The 13,821-nt window shown below is 33.3% G+C and overlaps 1 protein-coding gene across 1 annotated transcript; it reads right to left on the bottom strand.

Moving 5' to 3' along the window:
* Window positions 1-5,036: 5,036 nt before the first annotated feature.
* LOC107922549 (probable protein S-acyltransferase 23) lies at window positions 5,037-11,518 on the bottom strand. Its single transcript, XM_016852631.2, has 13 exons — window positions 11,105-11,518; window positions 10,874-11,014; window positions 10,537-10,649; window positions 9,469-9,548; window positions 9,076-9,239; window positions 8,392-8,530; window positions 8,210-8,309; window positions 7,761-7,818; window positions 6,902-6,979; window positions 6,702-6,800; window positions 6,187-6,265; window positions 5,933-6,081; window positions 5,037-5,770 (listed from the first exon to the last, which is right to left on the bottom strand). Exons 1-13 carry the CDS (start codon window positions 11,351-11,353, stop codon window positions 5,585-5,587), a joined length of 1,635 nt encoding a protein of 544 aa, XP_016708120.2. The 5' UTR covers window positions 11,354-11,518; the 3' UTR covers window positions 5,037-5,584.
* Window positions 11,519-13,821: the final 2,303 nt, after the last annotated feature.

Genomic DNA, 13,821 nt, shown 5'->3' with positions numbered 1-13,821 from the left:
GTGGCTCATGCTTTTTGGGAAAAAAGAAATAAGTTTAATCAAATGGAATTTTATTAAATAATAAAATGGACAAAAGCTAAAAGCTTTAGGGAGACAGAGTTTTTATAAAAAAGATGAGTGTCAAATTGTGTCACTCCATCCCCTATTTATAGTATATGGAAAAATTAGTTTATTCCTATTTAAACTCTAAAGGATAAATAAAGATAAATGAAGATAAAAGCTGAAATTAAATCTAAATAATAATTCTAACAATAATCCTAATAAAATTCAAATTTAAATAGAGTCTTATGTTTATAAATCTCTTCTTTAAAATTTTTACCCCCAAGTCTTGCACACTTTATATTTTCGGCACCACTTCTTTCTTATTTCGCATGCTGGCCCATTTTGTCTTCAAATTCATACTTTTTACGCCTAAATTTCCTTTTGCCTTCAACTTAATCCCTACTAGATAAAAAACCATAAATATCTTAAATTAGTAGGATCATACTCAAAATAAATATGTAATTAATACATAAAAATATATTGTTTCAGAGTATTATCAAAAGGGCATAGAAAGACTGCAAATTTATACATTTTGCAAGGTTTTACTGTTACTAGTGATGTCGCTGTTGCTTCCTCTTCCTTGTCAGATGATAATGTTACTAGACTTTGGCATATGCCCTAGGGCATATGAGTGAGAATGACATGTCAGAATTAAGCAAAAAAGGATTTCTTGATAGGCAAGGAATTTACAAACTGAAGTTTTGTGAGCACTGCATTTTTGAGAAGCAAAAAAGAGTTCGATTCACCAGAGGAATCCATAACAGGAAGGGAACATTGGAGTATATTCATTTTGATCTGTGGGGGACATCAAAAGTGCCTTCGAGAGGTGGAGCTAATTATATGTTTACTTTTATTGATAATTTTTCCAGAAAAGTTTAGGCGTTCTCCTGAAGCATAAAAGCGATGTGTTTTCCGCATTTAAGTCTTGGAAAACTATTATAGAAAAACAGATAGGAAAACAAATAAAATACCTCCACACAGACAATGGCTTAGAGTTCTATTTTGATGAATTTAATAAATTGTACAAGTCAGAAAGGATCGTGAGACACTTGACAGTTTGTCATACTCCATAGCAAAATGGCGTTGTAGAACGAATGAATAGAACGATCATAGAGAAGGTTCAATATATGTTGTCAAATGCCAACTTACCAAAGTTGTTTTCGGCCGAAACAGCCTCTACTGTATGTTTTTTTATCAACTGATCTCCATTCGTTGCCATTGAGAAAAAGACTCCACAAGAGGCATGGTCTGGTAATCCTGCTGACTATTCTAATTTAAAGATCTTTGGGTGTCCTGCCTATGCTCATGTTGATAATGGAAAATTGAAACCAAGATCCATTAAATGTGTTTTTCTTGATTATAAAGCTGGTGTAAAAGGGTATAAGTTATGGTATCCTAAAAATAGAAAAGTTGTGATTAGCAAAGATGTTGTTTTTTATGAAACTGCTATGCTACTTAGCTTATTTCTTAAAAACTCTTCCAATAAAGAAGATCAAAAGCAGGTGGAGCATCAGATTAATCAAGAATTTACAACAGAGCCGACTCCTCAAGCCAGTACAAAAATTCAGAATAAAGTTGATTCTTCATCACAATACTCTATCGCCAAAAATAGAACTAGAAGAGAGTTTAAACCTCCAAAGAAGTATGCCGAGGCTGATCTAGTTGCTTATGCTTTAAATGTGGCTGAAGATATAGATGCAAACCAAGAGTCATCTAATTATTCTGAGGCGGTTAGCTGTGAAGACCTAGAGAAGTGGATGTTTACTATGCAATAGGAGATGGAATCACTCTAAAAAAACAAAACATGGTATCTTGTGAAATTTCCTAAAGGTAAAAAGGTTGTTCGTTGTAAATGGGTGTTTAAAAAGAAAGAAGGGACTTCAGGAGTTAAAGAACCCAGATATAAAGCAAGGCTTGTTGTAAAGGGTTACAGTCAAATTTCAGGAGTTGACTTCACAGATATGTTCTCTCTAGTTGTGAAGCATAGTTCGATTCAAGCTTTCCTTGGTATTATGGCCATGCATGATTTGGAGCTTGAGCAGTTAGATATAAAAACTATATTTTTGCATGGAGAACTTGATGAGGATATTTACATGTAATAGCCAGAAGGTTTTACAGTCTCAGAAAAAGAGGACTATGTTTGTTTGCTGAAAAAGTCCATTTACGATTTGAAATAGTCACCAAGACAGTGGTACAATAGGTTTGATTCCTTTATGACTTCTCATAATTTCAAAAGAAGTAGCTTTGACAGTTGTGTTTACTTTAAGAAAAATAGTGATGGTTCTTTTGTGCATCTACTCATTTATGTTGATGACATGTTGATAGTAGCAAAAGATAAATGAGAGATAAGAAATGTCAAAGCCCAACTAAGTAAAGAATTTGAGATGAAAAAATTGGGACCAGCAAAAAAGATACTTGGTATGTAGATTCTCATAGATAGAAAAGCAAGTAAATTGTACCTAAGTCAAAAGGGGTACATTGAGAAAGTTCTTTGCAAGTTCAATATGTAGAGTGTTAAACCTGTTAGTACTCCTTTAGCAGCCGATTTCAGAATTTTATCGGCTTTGTCTCCACAATCAGATGATGAGATTGAGTGCATGTCACATGTTTCATATTCTAGTGTAGTGGGATATCTCATGTATGTTATGGTTTGTTCACGTCCAGATTTATCATATGCAGTCAGTGCCGTTAGCAGATACATGGCGAATCCCGGTAAAGAACACTGGAAAGCAGTTCAGTGGATTGTAAGATACTTACAAGGTACTACTGATGTTTGCTTACAGTTTGGAAGAACTAGAGATGGAGTCATTGGGTATGTTGATGCTGATTTTACTGGAGATCTTGATAGAAGAAGATCTCTCATAGGTTATGTCTTTACAATCGGAGGTTGTGCAATCAGTTGGAAAGTCACTTTGCAAACTACAATCGCTTTGCCTACCACTGAAGCTGAGTACATGGTGATTACTGAGGCTTGTAAAGAAGTCATTTGGTTGAAGGGACTCTTTAGTGAACTCAATGAAGACCTTCAAATCAGTACAATATTTTGTGACAATCAGAGTGTCATCTTCCTTACAAAAGATCAAATGTTTCATGGAGAGAACAAAAAACATTGATTTTAGTATCACTTTGTTTGTGATATTATTGCTCGTGGTGATATTGTTGTGAGCAAAATTAGTACTCATGAAAATCCTGCAGATATGATGACTAAGTCACTTCCTATAACTAAATTTGAGCATTGCTGAAACTTGGTTGGTGTTCATTGTTGAAATTAAACCCTTAAAGGGTTTTATGGAAGGGGTGGAGAACTTGTTCGTTGAGAGTTCGCGATGAAGAACTTGTTCGTTGAGAGTTCGCAATGAAGAACTTGTTCATTGAATTGAATTGAATGACCCGAATCATTATTTAAATAAAATACAGTTGTAAAATAATATAAAAGTAAAATCCATATAGAACTACAATTCTTTTATTTTATTTTAGAATAAGGTTTTTTAAATATTATTAAACCCCATCTATTTGATATTAATTCGAATAAGGTCTTTTAATCTTACTACACCCCTTCTATTAGAATATGTTTTTACAAGCCTATAAATAAGCATAGTTTACTCCTCTTATAATCATTTCGAATTCGACATACTGAATTATCTTCTCCTCTACCCGTGATTTTTTCCTGAAAAGATTTCCACATACAAATTTATTTTCTTTATTTTTTAATACATTATCATTACTTACGTTCTTTTCTTTCACAGCCTGCAATTGCCAAGCTTCTTCAGTCTGCAATATGGTAAAGAGAAAGGGGAGAGTATTTTGAAGTTAGCTAATAGCTATGCAAAACAGCTTGTGGAATGTGGATATTTGGTCAATGGTGGTTGGCGTGAAGTAGTAAGTTAAAGAAGGTTCTTCTACGTACCTACAAATATTTCAGCTTTATGAAACAATCATTTGGCTATCTATCTATCTATCTATCTATCTATCTATAATATATAAATATATGGATAAATTCCAGCTAGCTAGCATGCCTGTCAAATACACGCTTACGTGTTTTGACGAGCTAGCTGATTTAGCTTTTACGGCAGTGTACAGCTTAGTTATCGACAGTTAGGTTGAAAAGAATGTCCCTCCTGCCCTGCTAACTCAACTTGTTCCTTTTCCGAAAATTGAAACCCGTGATGAGTCCGACAATGCCCACTCAAATTCAGCCGAACTCATCATATCCACCTCTAATGAGTGTATACATATATTGAGCTTTAAAATATTTTAAACACATCTTTAAGTTATCGATGTTATATTAATAAGGTTTTTTTATTAAAATCATTAATTTTATGTGACATGATTTAGAAAGAAAATTTTAAATAAAAATAAATATTGTAAAAATCATGATTTTGAGATATTCAAAATTTTTACAAAAATTATCATTCACATTCTTTCTTCTTCTTTTTTTTATATATTTTACTTTATTTTTAATTTTTAATTTAAAAAGTTATGTGACAACATTTTACTGTTTTTTTAAATTATGTTACATAAAATTTTATATATTAATGAATAACATGATTGATATAAGAATGTAACTAAAACATTTTATAAAAAAAATTCTCATTGGTGTCTTGTAGCCCATTAAATGGAATCAAGCCAAGTCAAATGTGTACATAGGAGTAAGCTTTTCCAACAATTTTTCTATCCACAAAAATCCAACCAAATACTTTTAAAAGACAGAACATGCATAATGCACCGCCAATATATAGATATAGAGAGAGAGAGAGTACTATTTATATCAAAGACCAAGAATAGGGCAACCATTCTAGTGTCCAGTGCCATGATCAACGCTCGTGTTATTTTTCTGTTAAATATTTCTACTTTCGCTATACCTATATAAACATTGATATATTATGTGTCTTCATATCATGTGTTTAAATTTTCATGCGGTGCTTCAATACATTTTCTGGTATTAACAACAAAAATATATTTCATGACACCTGGCAATTTTTTAAAAAAGTAAATAAAACAAATAACATGCAACTCTCATTCCATCCCAATTAAAATTGAGTAAATTATATATGAAGAGTACAATATAGTAGAAGACAAATGGACTAATGTAACAATTTCTTCCATTGGAAAAAATCCTTCACAGCTCCAAACATGAGCAAAAACAATTCAAGTATAAAACGCAGCTTTTAAGAAACTTTACTTGCATACATGAGAATTGAGGCAAAACAATGGAAATACCTTGATTTCTGAAAACGCATCCTCACTTCTTCATTTCCCTATCACTTTTTTGTATAACCACTTTCAAAGACTAACTATTTCCTGTGATGACTACAAGATTAAGCACACGATGTATAGATCGAACAGGCTTCTGTTTTCTCCCCCTTTAACCAGGAAGCAAATAGAAGAGGCTCATGTCTCTACGAAAGAATTTTAACTATTTGTACCTTTTTACCCTTTTCTTCTGGTCATAATGTGCAAAGGGTTTGTACATTAACATGAGTCGGGTCTGGGATGTGTATATCTACTTAACAAACAATACAACAAGCTAACCCTAGTTGCTCTAACTGGCAACACTCTGTAATGGAGGCCAAGCAATCTCATCATCTGTGTAACCACGAATGAAGAAATCTGTACAATTCTTTCGGCAACCATGGTTATATGGGTTCCGAAACCGTCCTTCGGGGCCATGGAGATACCGATAGCGAATGGCGTTTGATACTTCGTTAGTGGTGATATTCCGAGCTATCTGAATTAGAAAATAAAGGCTATAGTCAAATCATCTTAAATAGAAAGGGGAACTATTTGCTTCCAGTCTTCAATCAAAATCAATTTTGCCATTTCTACATTCCTTAACCAGCCTTAAAATCTTTAAATAGTCCAGATAAAGGAAAATGAACTCTTCATTTACCTGGGTTGCCTGTATTATGGTCAAAGTTGTAGCAGAAGTCAAAACAAGAGCATCCAAAAGGAGAAATGCAACAATACCAGGATGATGATCAATCACAAGATGAATCCATGTTTTACCAGCAGACAATGCAGGTATTGCTGTCCATATCCCTAATGACACAAAGAAATATATTAAATAAGTTGAATAAAAACTAATTCGATCTCAATCACAAAAGGTGACAAAGACTAGAGGCTTATTTGTCTTAATTCACATACTTTGAACTGCAACAAAGGCACCAATGAATGAAGTCAAGGTTCCCATACATATGAAAACAAAGAAATCCCATTTGTTTCTCTGCAAGTGCACAGTAAGTAAAGCAGATAAGGAAAAAAAATTAACAAAAATAGTCAGATTGCAGTACCAGTTTCACCAAGAACATCTTGTTTAAATCATTAAGTATGAGACAAACTAAAATAAAAGGGGGAAGGGGTGCGGGGGAATAGTATGTTCCAAACAAATTAAACAAAGATGCTAAAGATGGAATGGATTGTAGCACTTATGTGAAAGCTGGGCCACAGATTGTGTCATAGATGCTCCAAAGTGACATCAATATCATCCTTATATAAATACTCTTATTGACGCTAAAAATAACATCTTTCAAATTGAAAATAACTACCAAATATTTAAGAGTCAATAAAAGGTATATGATCTTTACACTCCAATAATGTAAAAAAAGAGTGATTCATTATATCATTATCTTCCGCATTTAGCTCAAGACTGATTTCTTTACCTTTCCTACGCAGTTAGATATCCATGGGCAATGGTGGTCAAACTGTTCAATACAGTGCTTACAGATAGGACAGTGCTTAGAACGTACAGGTCTTATTATCTGACAGTATAGAGAAAATTGGGTCAAAACAGCATTGCAAGATGAGGAATATCCATGCAGAAAAGCAATAGATGATAACAAGAAAAGGTTCATCAGGAAACCTTGCAGGTAGGGCAAAGCTGATCCCAGTTTCCTGTCCATACAGATGCGTTGTTCAGCTCAATATTCAGCAAGGGATCCTACCAATTGAGAATATAATAATGGCTCAATTAATAAAAAAAATAACAGCAAATGTAAAGAGCTTAAAGTCTTTTTTCTTTTTTTTAATTCTGCACTGAGTTCTGAAAAGGGAAGTTTGTTCCTTTACAGGCCACAATCCTATGGTCAGTTGATCGAGCTACAAAAATTTTTCCGAAGTCTGAAATGTGAAGGAATAAAAATATAGCTGAAAAATCATTTCAAGAGTCTAATAATCAACTAGATGACATGCTTTAATACAGATGATACGAACACCATCCTTCTAGTTCCCCTTCAAGTCCAGATAATTAACCAACCAAACTCTTAAGTCTACATACGAGCCCACTACCCTTAACCCTACTCATGCCACACAAAAAATTTCTGCATCTCCAAAAGCTAGACCTTTTATACAGTCCGCCCTCAAGCTCTTTATTTACGGCATAGAAATGGCTATGCTAGAGAACTTTTAGTCCCCACTTCCTCCTTCTAAATGGGTACAAATAATTCAGATGACACCACAATGGACAGTCTACTGCTGAAGACAATCTAAGCCTCAACTTCACTGTGAATGCTAGAAACAATCATGGCAAGTGGAACTGCTAACTGTAAAAACTTTATAGAAAAACAATGCTACTATATGCACCAGGACCCAGCTCACTTAAAGGCTGCAGCTATTTGTGCCTACCAGATACAGCCTTCTCCACAGTACTCAAGACCTTTTATTAATACCTAGCTGCTGTTGAAGGATTAAGTTAATAACTAATTACACAAACACTCTCATACCTCTGTATCTTCATAGCCATCCAATCTTCTAGATTTTTTTATATAACCTGGATCTTTGCTGCAGTGAATCGTGAAAGAAAATCAAGAAGAAAGCATAAAAAAGAATTCGGCCAAGAGTCAAAATTTGTTTAAATCAGACAATGGTTTCATTTACAGGTCACAAATTATGAATAAAATTCTTTTTACCTAGTAGTTTAATTATACAGTTCCAAATTTGTCAAATGTTCCAATTTGTCAAAAAAGCACTTGCCAAGCAAAGCCACCTCTAGACTTCTATCAAACAATGCAATGTGCATCATGAACATATAATTGAAAGAGACCAAAAGTCTATATAATAATATTTCATGCACCAAGCTCCAAAAAGACTACTATATCAAGTAGAAAATCAGAAAAATTAAAACATGTGAAATCAACTCAATGAACATAAAAGTCAGAGCATAAACTATTACCTACAACACCTGTAGAACATTATCAACGAGCCAATACCAAGAGAAACACCAATCCATCCCCAAAGTCCAACAATGGCAGTTACCTTAGGAAGAGTTGGAGCTACATGCAACTTAAAGGGATTATTCATGATCAATGGCAAAAACAAACATGTTGATGGATGAAAGTATAATAATGTACTCACTAGCAAGAACTGAGTTGATGAAGAGGATAATTAGAACAATGATAACACAAAATAATATGGGAGCATAACCAACTTCCCCCATCTTCCCACCATGAATTTTGTCGAACAACCGTTTGCTATTGGCTCTTTCTGCTTTAGACTGAAAATCAAAATAACAAAATATTAAACAGCCACAAAATCTACAAGATTTTTTTAAAAAAATTAAAAGAATGTAACAACAGGGGATATCACTTGGAATGGTTTGAGAATTTGATACAGATATCAATAGTGTAAACCATCTTGTGAACTCCTTTCTAGTCAGACATCAAATTATACCAATTATGCAACTGTAGAGCATGAAAAACATTAAACCATGGAACTAATAATACCATTCTATATTTTCATATTCACATTTTATCGGCTGTCATGATGTTTTATACGGCAAAATTATCTATTGTACATATGCTATTCCCATCCTTCATATTTGAAGTCAAACTATCAAGACTCAAGCTCCACTACATCTGGCACAAACACACCCCAGAAAGGCAGCACCTAATATTAAAGGGTCCGCAAAAATCATAACTAATGAGAATCCAGACACAATACTACTGGCAAGTCCAAATGCTCATTTCCTTATAGAAACAACATTCAGAAACTACAGTCTTCAAAGTAAAAAATGTAAAAAACACAACTAACAGTACGTACAAGGAGAAGGGCAATCTGCCGATGACCTTTATCAGATGCAAGCTTAAGGGGGGTGTTTCCAGCTTTATCTTTTACCCATAATTCCTGCTTTGTGCCTGCATGCACGAGAACCATGCATGCCTCTACATTTCCTCTTAGTGCAGCCCAGTGCAATGGAGTGCAACCTGGCAGCAATGAATATACAAAATCATTAAAAACTTCGTAGTAAGATCAAAGCAATAATTTCCAGCTTAGCACGCTAAATAAATTGTAGTTATCACAGGTTCAGGTAGAAAATAGAAGATTCTCACCACCGTTAAAAATTTAAATCATAAAGATAGTTCCATACGGATTCATCACACAACTACAAAACTTGCATGTCAGACAGTGCAAAAATTAATTATCGCACAGTACCTTCTATGTCTTGTTTCCCTTGAAACGCATCTCGAAATAGAAGCAATCTAATTGTATCTGAAAATCCCTTGAATGCAGCCCTGTTTAACAAATCATATGAACGAAAATTATAGTTAACAAGCATTCACTACACTTTTCGAAGAAAAGAGCTACTGCAAGAAAACATAAGCACCAAACATCAAAAGCCAGTGACATTCAAAACAAAAGTTATGCCTAGAGTGAGGTCCTTTATGGTCAGCCCTAAAAGGTGCTCTAACGTATTTGATGGCCTTGTTATTGGCCTCTAGATAGGTAACTGGATGATTGATTTGCAACAGTTACAGTTATTTGAAGGTTGTGAAGGAAAAAAACAAAATTAAATAAAAAAAAAGTGAAGAGATAGAATGAGTAAAAGATATAGAACATGATGTAAGAACTTGACCATTACAAGTTTCATTTAACCCATATAACTTTCGGATCTAATGATGTATAACAAGACCACCAAATTGAACGGTTCATGTGAGAGGACCTCAAAAAATAACACCACAATGAACCTCAACCTAGGCAATGGTATCGCCTCTCCTTGGGTAAAAGGGGTTGGAACTAGGGACTGGCAATGCAGGTCTCCTCCTGCTTGGGTATGTGACTAACATTGACAATGTAACCAGAACCACATGTGAAAGCTTTCATTCTCCCCAATATGCTACAACAACCAAATATAAGCCACTGCTGATATTGCACCATATTGCGATACCCTTTTAGTACTAGCGTGTTTGTATAGTAGGGGAAAACCTCCTCTTACAAACATGACACCAAATTGCTACACCCTCTTAGTACTGAAAAGCCCCATTCAAAAAGTGATTGTGGTTCATCCACAGCCAACCATAATTGTTTTCCATTCATAAAAGCATAAAGCACAGAGTAGAGCCAAAAATAAAAACATACTACAAAACTATATTGAATGCATAATACTACTTATTTGGCTCCGTCCAAAAATGTAATTAATTGCCTATGTTAGACTTGAATGATCTCAAGCTCTAAACCAATAAATATTATGAAGTATACATTTAGCCTATTTCATAAACATACCAATGAAGTGGCGACCTTCCACAGTTATCAGGTGCATCATATTCTGCGTGATATTTTGCAACAATATGATTTAAGAAAGCTGTTTGCCCATATTGAGCAGCAATATGAACTGCCTGCATTAGAAGAAAAAATGGTTCTGAGATGCACTGCAATAAAAGTAATTACTATTGCATGCATGAAGATGAAAATAGATTAATTTAAGCATAAATCAAACCCCTAGTGCAGTATTTTATTGGAGATGCTTGATCCGGAGAGGTATAGGATTTTAGAGTCCCGTTAATAGTTATGGAAAACAAAGAATCAACAGAAAGCGAAAGATAAAAGCAAAAATAATTACACGATAACCATTGAGATCAGCTGCTTCCACCCGAGCTCCATTTTGCAAGAGCACATCTGCCACAGCAATCGAACCCTTAACTGCAGCCCAATGCAGAGCTGTCTGCTGGTTATTGTCAGTTGCATTTACATTTCCACCATGCTTCAATTATATTTAACAATAAATAAGTTATTTAAGTCTCAAGAAAAATAAATAAAACCTGCCATAAAGTTTAAAAAAAATTGCATTTACATCGATAATGTACTGAGCAATATCTGAGAAGTTGTTAAGAGCAGCCCACTGAAGGGCGTAATAGCTGTTACCGTCAGGTGTTGCAAGTGAGGCACCATCTTCTTCTACGAATTTTCTCAGTTTGTCAAAATCTCCATAGGCAGAGGCCGAGAAGACGTCGATAATAGCAATTTGTTGAGTAGAGTTTTGTTGTTGGGTTGTTTTCGGTTCTGATTCTGATGGTACCACCTCGATCTCTGAAGAAGCCATGTTCGACAAACCTGAATGGATTTTAATCCAAAAATATTTAGAATTTTCGGGAGAAAAATTAGGGATTTAGGGTTTATTAATCCAGCTGGTAGTTGCCATGTTCGATGATGATGACCTGTTTCTGCTTCCTTTTTCTTTCGGGTTTTCTTTTTTCCTTTTAGGTATTTAATGAATCTTTTCTTTTTTACAAATGTATTTAATGAGATCATGGTTAAAATAATCATTAATTAAGAACGAAACAAACTATCTTTCTTCTTTTATTGAATCATTAATTATGTCTCAACAAATTATTTTTTAAACTCAGTTTTTGACAAATGTGTAGAATTATCTAGAATTCCTCTCGAACTAATAAATAGGAATATAATGTGATTGGTATTATAAGTTAAGAGAAAATTTGTATGAAACTCTGATTTCACGTCATCTTTATCTCTTTTCAATGGGAGAACAGCAAATTAAAATTTTTCTCCTGATTTTTAGCTTTTTCCTCCTAAAAAAATTCAAATCAAACTAAAAACAATAAAAATCAGGAGAGAATTTGTCATTTTCCCATTAAAAAATGATAAGAATGACGTGAAACCACAGTTTCATAAAATCCCTTCTCTACAAGTTGAACACCGATTAAGAAAAATTATAGAGATATTCTTTTATAATTAATATAAGTTATATTATTTGAAAGTATTTTAATATTTTTATTTTAACAAAAAAACCAATAAGAATATGCATAAAGTGATATTTAAACCTGTTTCAATTTAATTAGTAAAATCTTAAATTTATCACTTAACCAAAACTTCATTTTTATTTTAATTAATTTTAAATCATATGTTTAAATACACATTTGTATTCTAAATTTTTAGTATCCATGCGTATAGGCGCGTGATGAGATTTAATATTAATAATGTTGCTAATTTTGTGTCATAAATTAATCGACACCAACTTAGGATTGATGTATGTATTTAGTATTTTTAATTTGATGTGTTTATGTGTTTAAATTTGGTTTTACTTACAATTTAATCTAATTTTTTTATTTTAATATCATACATATTTCATATATTCATATTAATTAATTCTAAACCATACATTTTATTATTTATTATACGTTATTTTTAAATATCTATTTGTATTCTAAATAACAATTTTCACATGCATACACATGTGATAGGATTTCTAGTATTATTTATCAACACGATAAATTTTTTAATTATATAATAAATATATTTATTAAAATTTTATTTAAAAAACAAAACTTTACGATATTTCTTGTGATGAGTTGATTGAGTTTCATTTGGGGTCATTTTCCCATATTTAGAGCAGTTGCGAATTCAGGGGCAAGCAGGGGCCCCAGTCCCCCTTAAAATGAAAAATTGTCCATTTAAGCTCTTAAAATTTTAAAATAGTAATGAATTTGCACTTTGGGCCCCCAATATGATAAAAAATTAATTTAATCATTTAAAAATTATAAAGGCTATTCAAATGATAAAATTATATTTTTACTATTATAAAAATATACAATTTAGTTTCACCTCAAAAAAAATTTTGACTTCTCCCTTATAGAAAGTCAACTAAACAATAGTCAATTCCAACCTTTTTTTATTATTATTTATAATTTCCATATTAATGAATGATAATGGTATAGATTGAGGGCAATTTACTATTAAAAGCCTAATTTTTTTAAATTTACCGAAATGGGCCCGGTATTTTATTATTTACTGGAATGGACCCTTTTTCCCTAAATCGCGTCCACGTTAGCGCGATGTCAAGGGACATGTCAGCAAATCGCGTCCATGTCAAAGCGGTTTGCTGACGTGGCAGCAAATCGTGTCCACGTAAGCACGGTTTGTGTCCACGTCAGCAAAGTGCCTTGTCGTGGATGTAATTTGCTGACGAGTAGCGCGCTCCTGGGGACGCGATTTGCCCCGCGCGTGAACAGTGCAACGGTCATTTTTTTGACCGTTGCCCCCCCCAACGGTCCAAAAAAAACTATAAATACCCCCACCCCATTTTTTTCACAAACTAATCCTCTCTCAAATTTCCTATCAATTTCCTCTAAATTTCCTCTCAATTTGCTCTCAAATTCCTTCCAAATTTCTCTCAAATCCATATTTAATCTCAATTTGCTCTCAAGTTTTTCTTAAATTTCATTTAAATACCTATTTTTAAATAATTTTAAAAAAATTATTTTTTTAAACCGTAAAAATTTGTACGATTTCAGCAATGGCTGGAGAATTGACTCGTCTTGATAAGCAGCACATATCGGTGGAACAAATGAAAATGGTAAGCGTTAAATTTAATTTTTAAATATTATTTAAGAATTTTTTATTTATGCATTTTTTGATAATTATTAATTTATTATTTGTTATAAAAGTCTGTAGATCAGATATTAGAATGCAATATCTGGAATATGCATGCTCCTCCATCACCGTTGGTAGAGAACTACCTGCGGGAAGCGGGTTTTTGGCACGTGGCGACGG

The sequence above is a fragment of the Gossypium hirsutum genome, chromosome D01, assembly GCF_007990345.1.
Source record: "Gossypium hirsutum isolate 1008001.06 chromosome D01, Gossypium_hirsutum_v2.1, whole genome shotgun sequence".
Lineage (NCBI taxonomy): Eukaryota > Viridiplantae > Streptophyta > Magnoliopsida > Malvales > Malvaceae > Gossypium > Gossypium hirsutum.
This window is presented reverse-complemented; position numbering and strand designations above follow the sequence as displayed.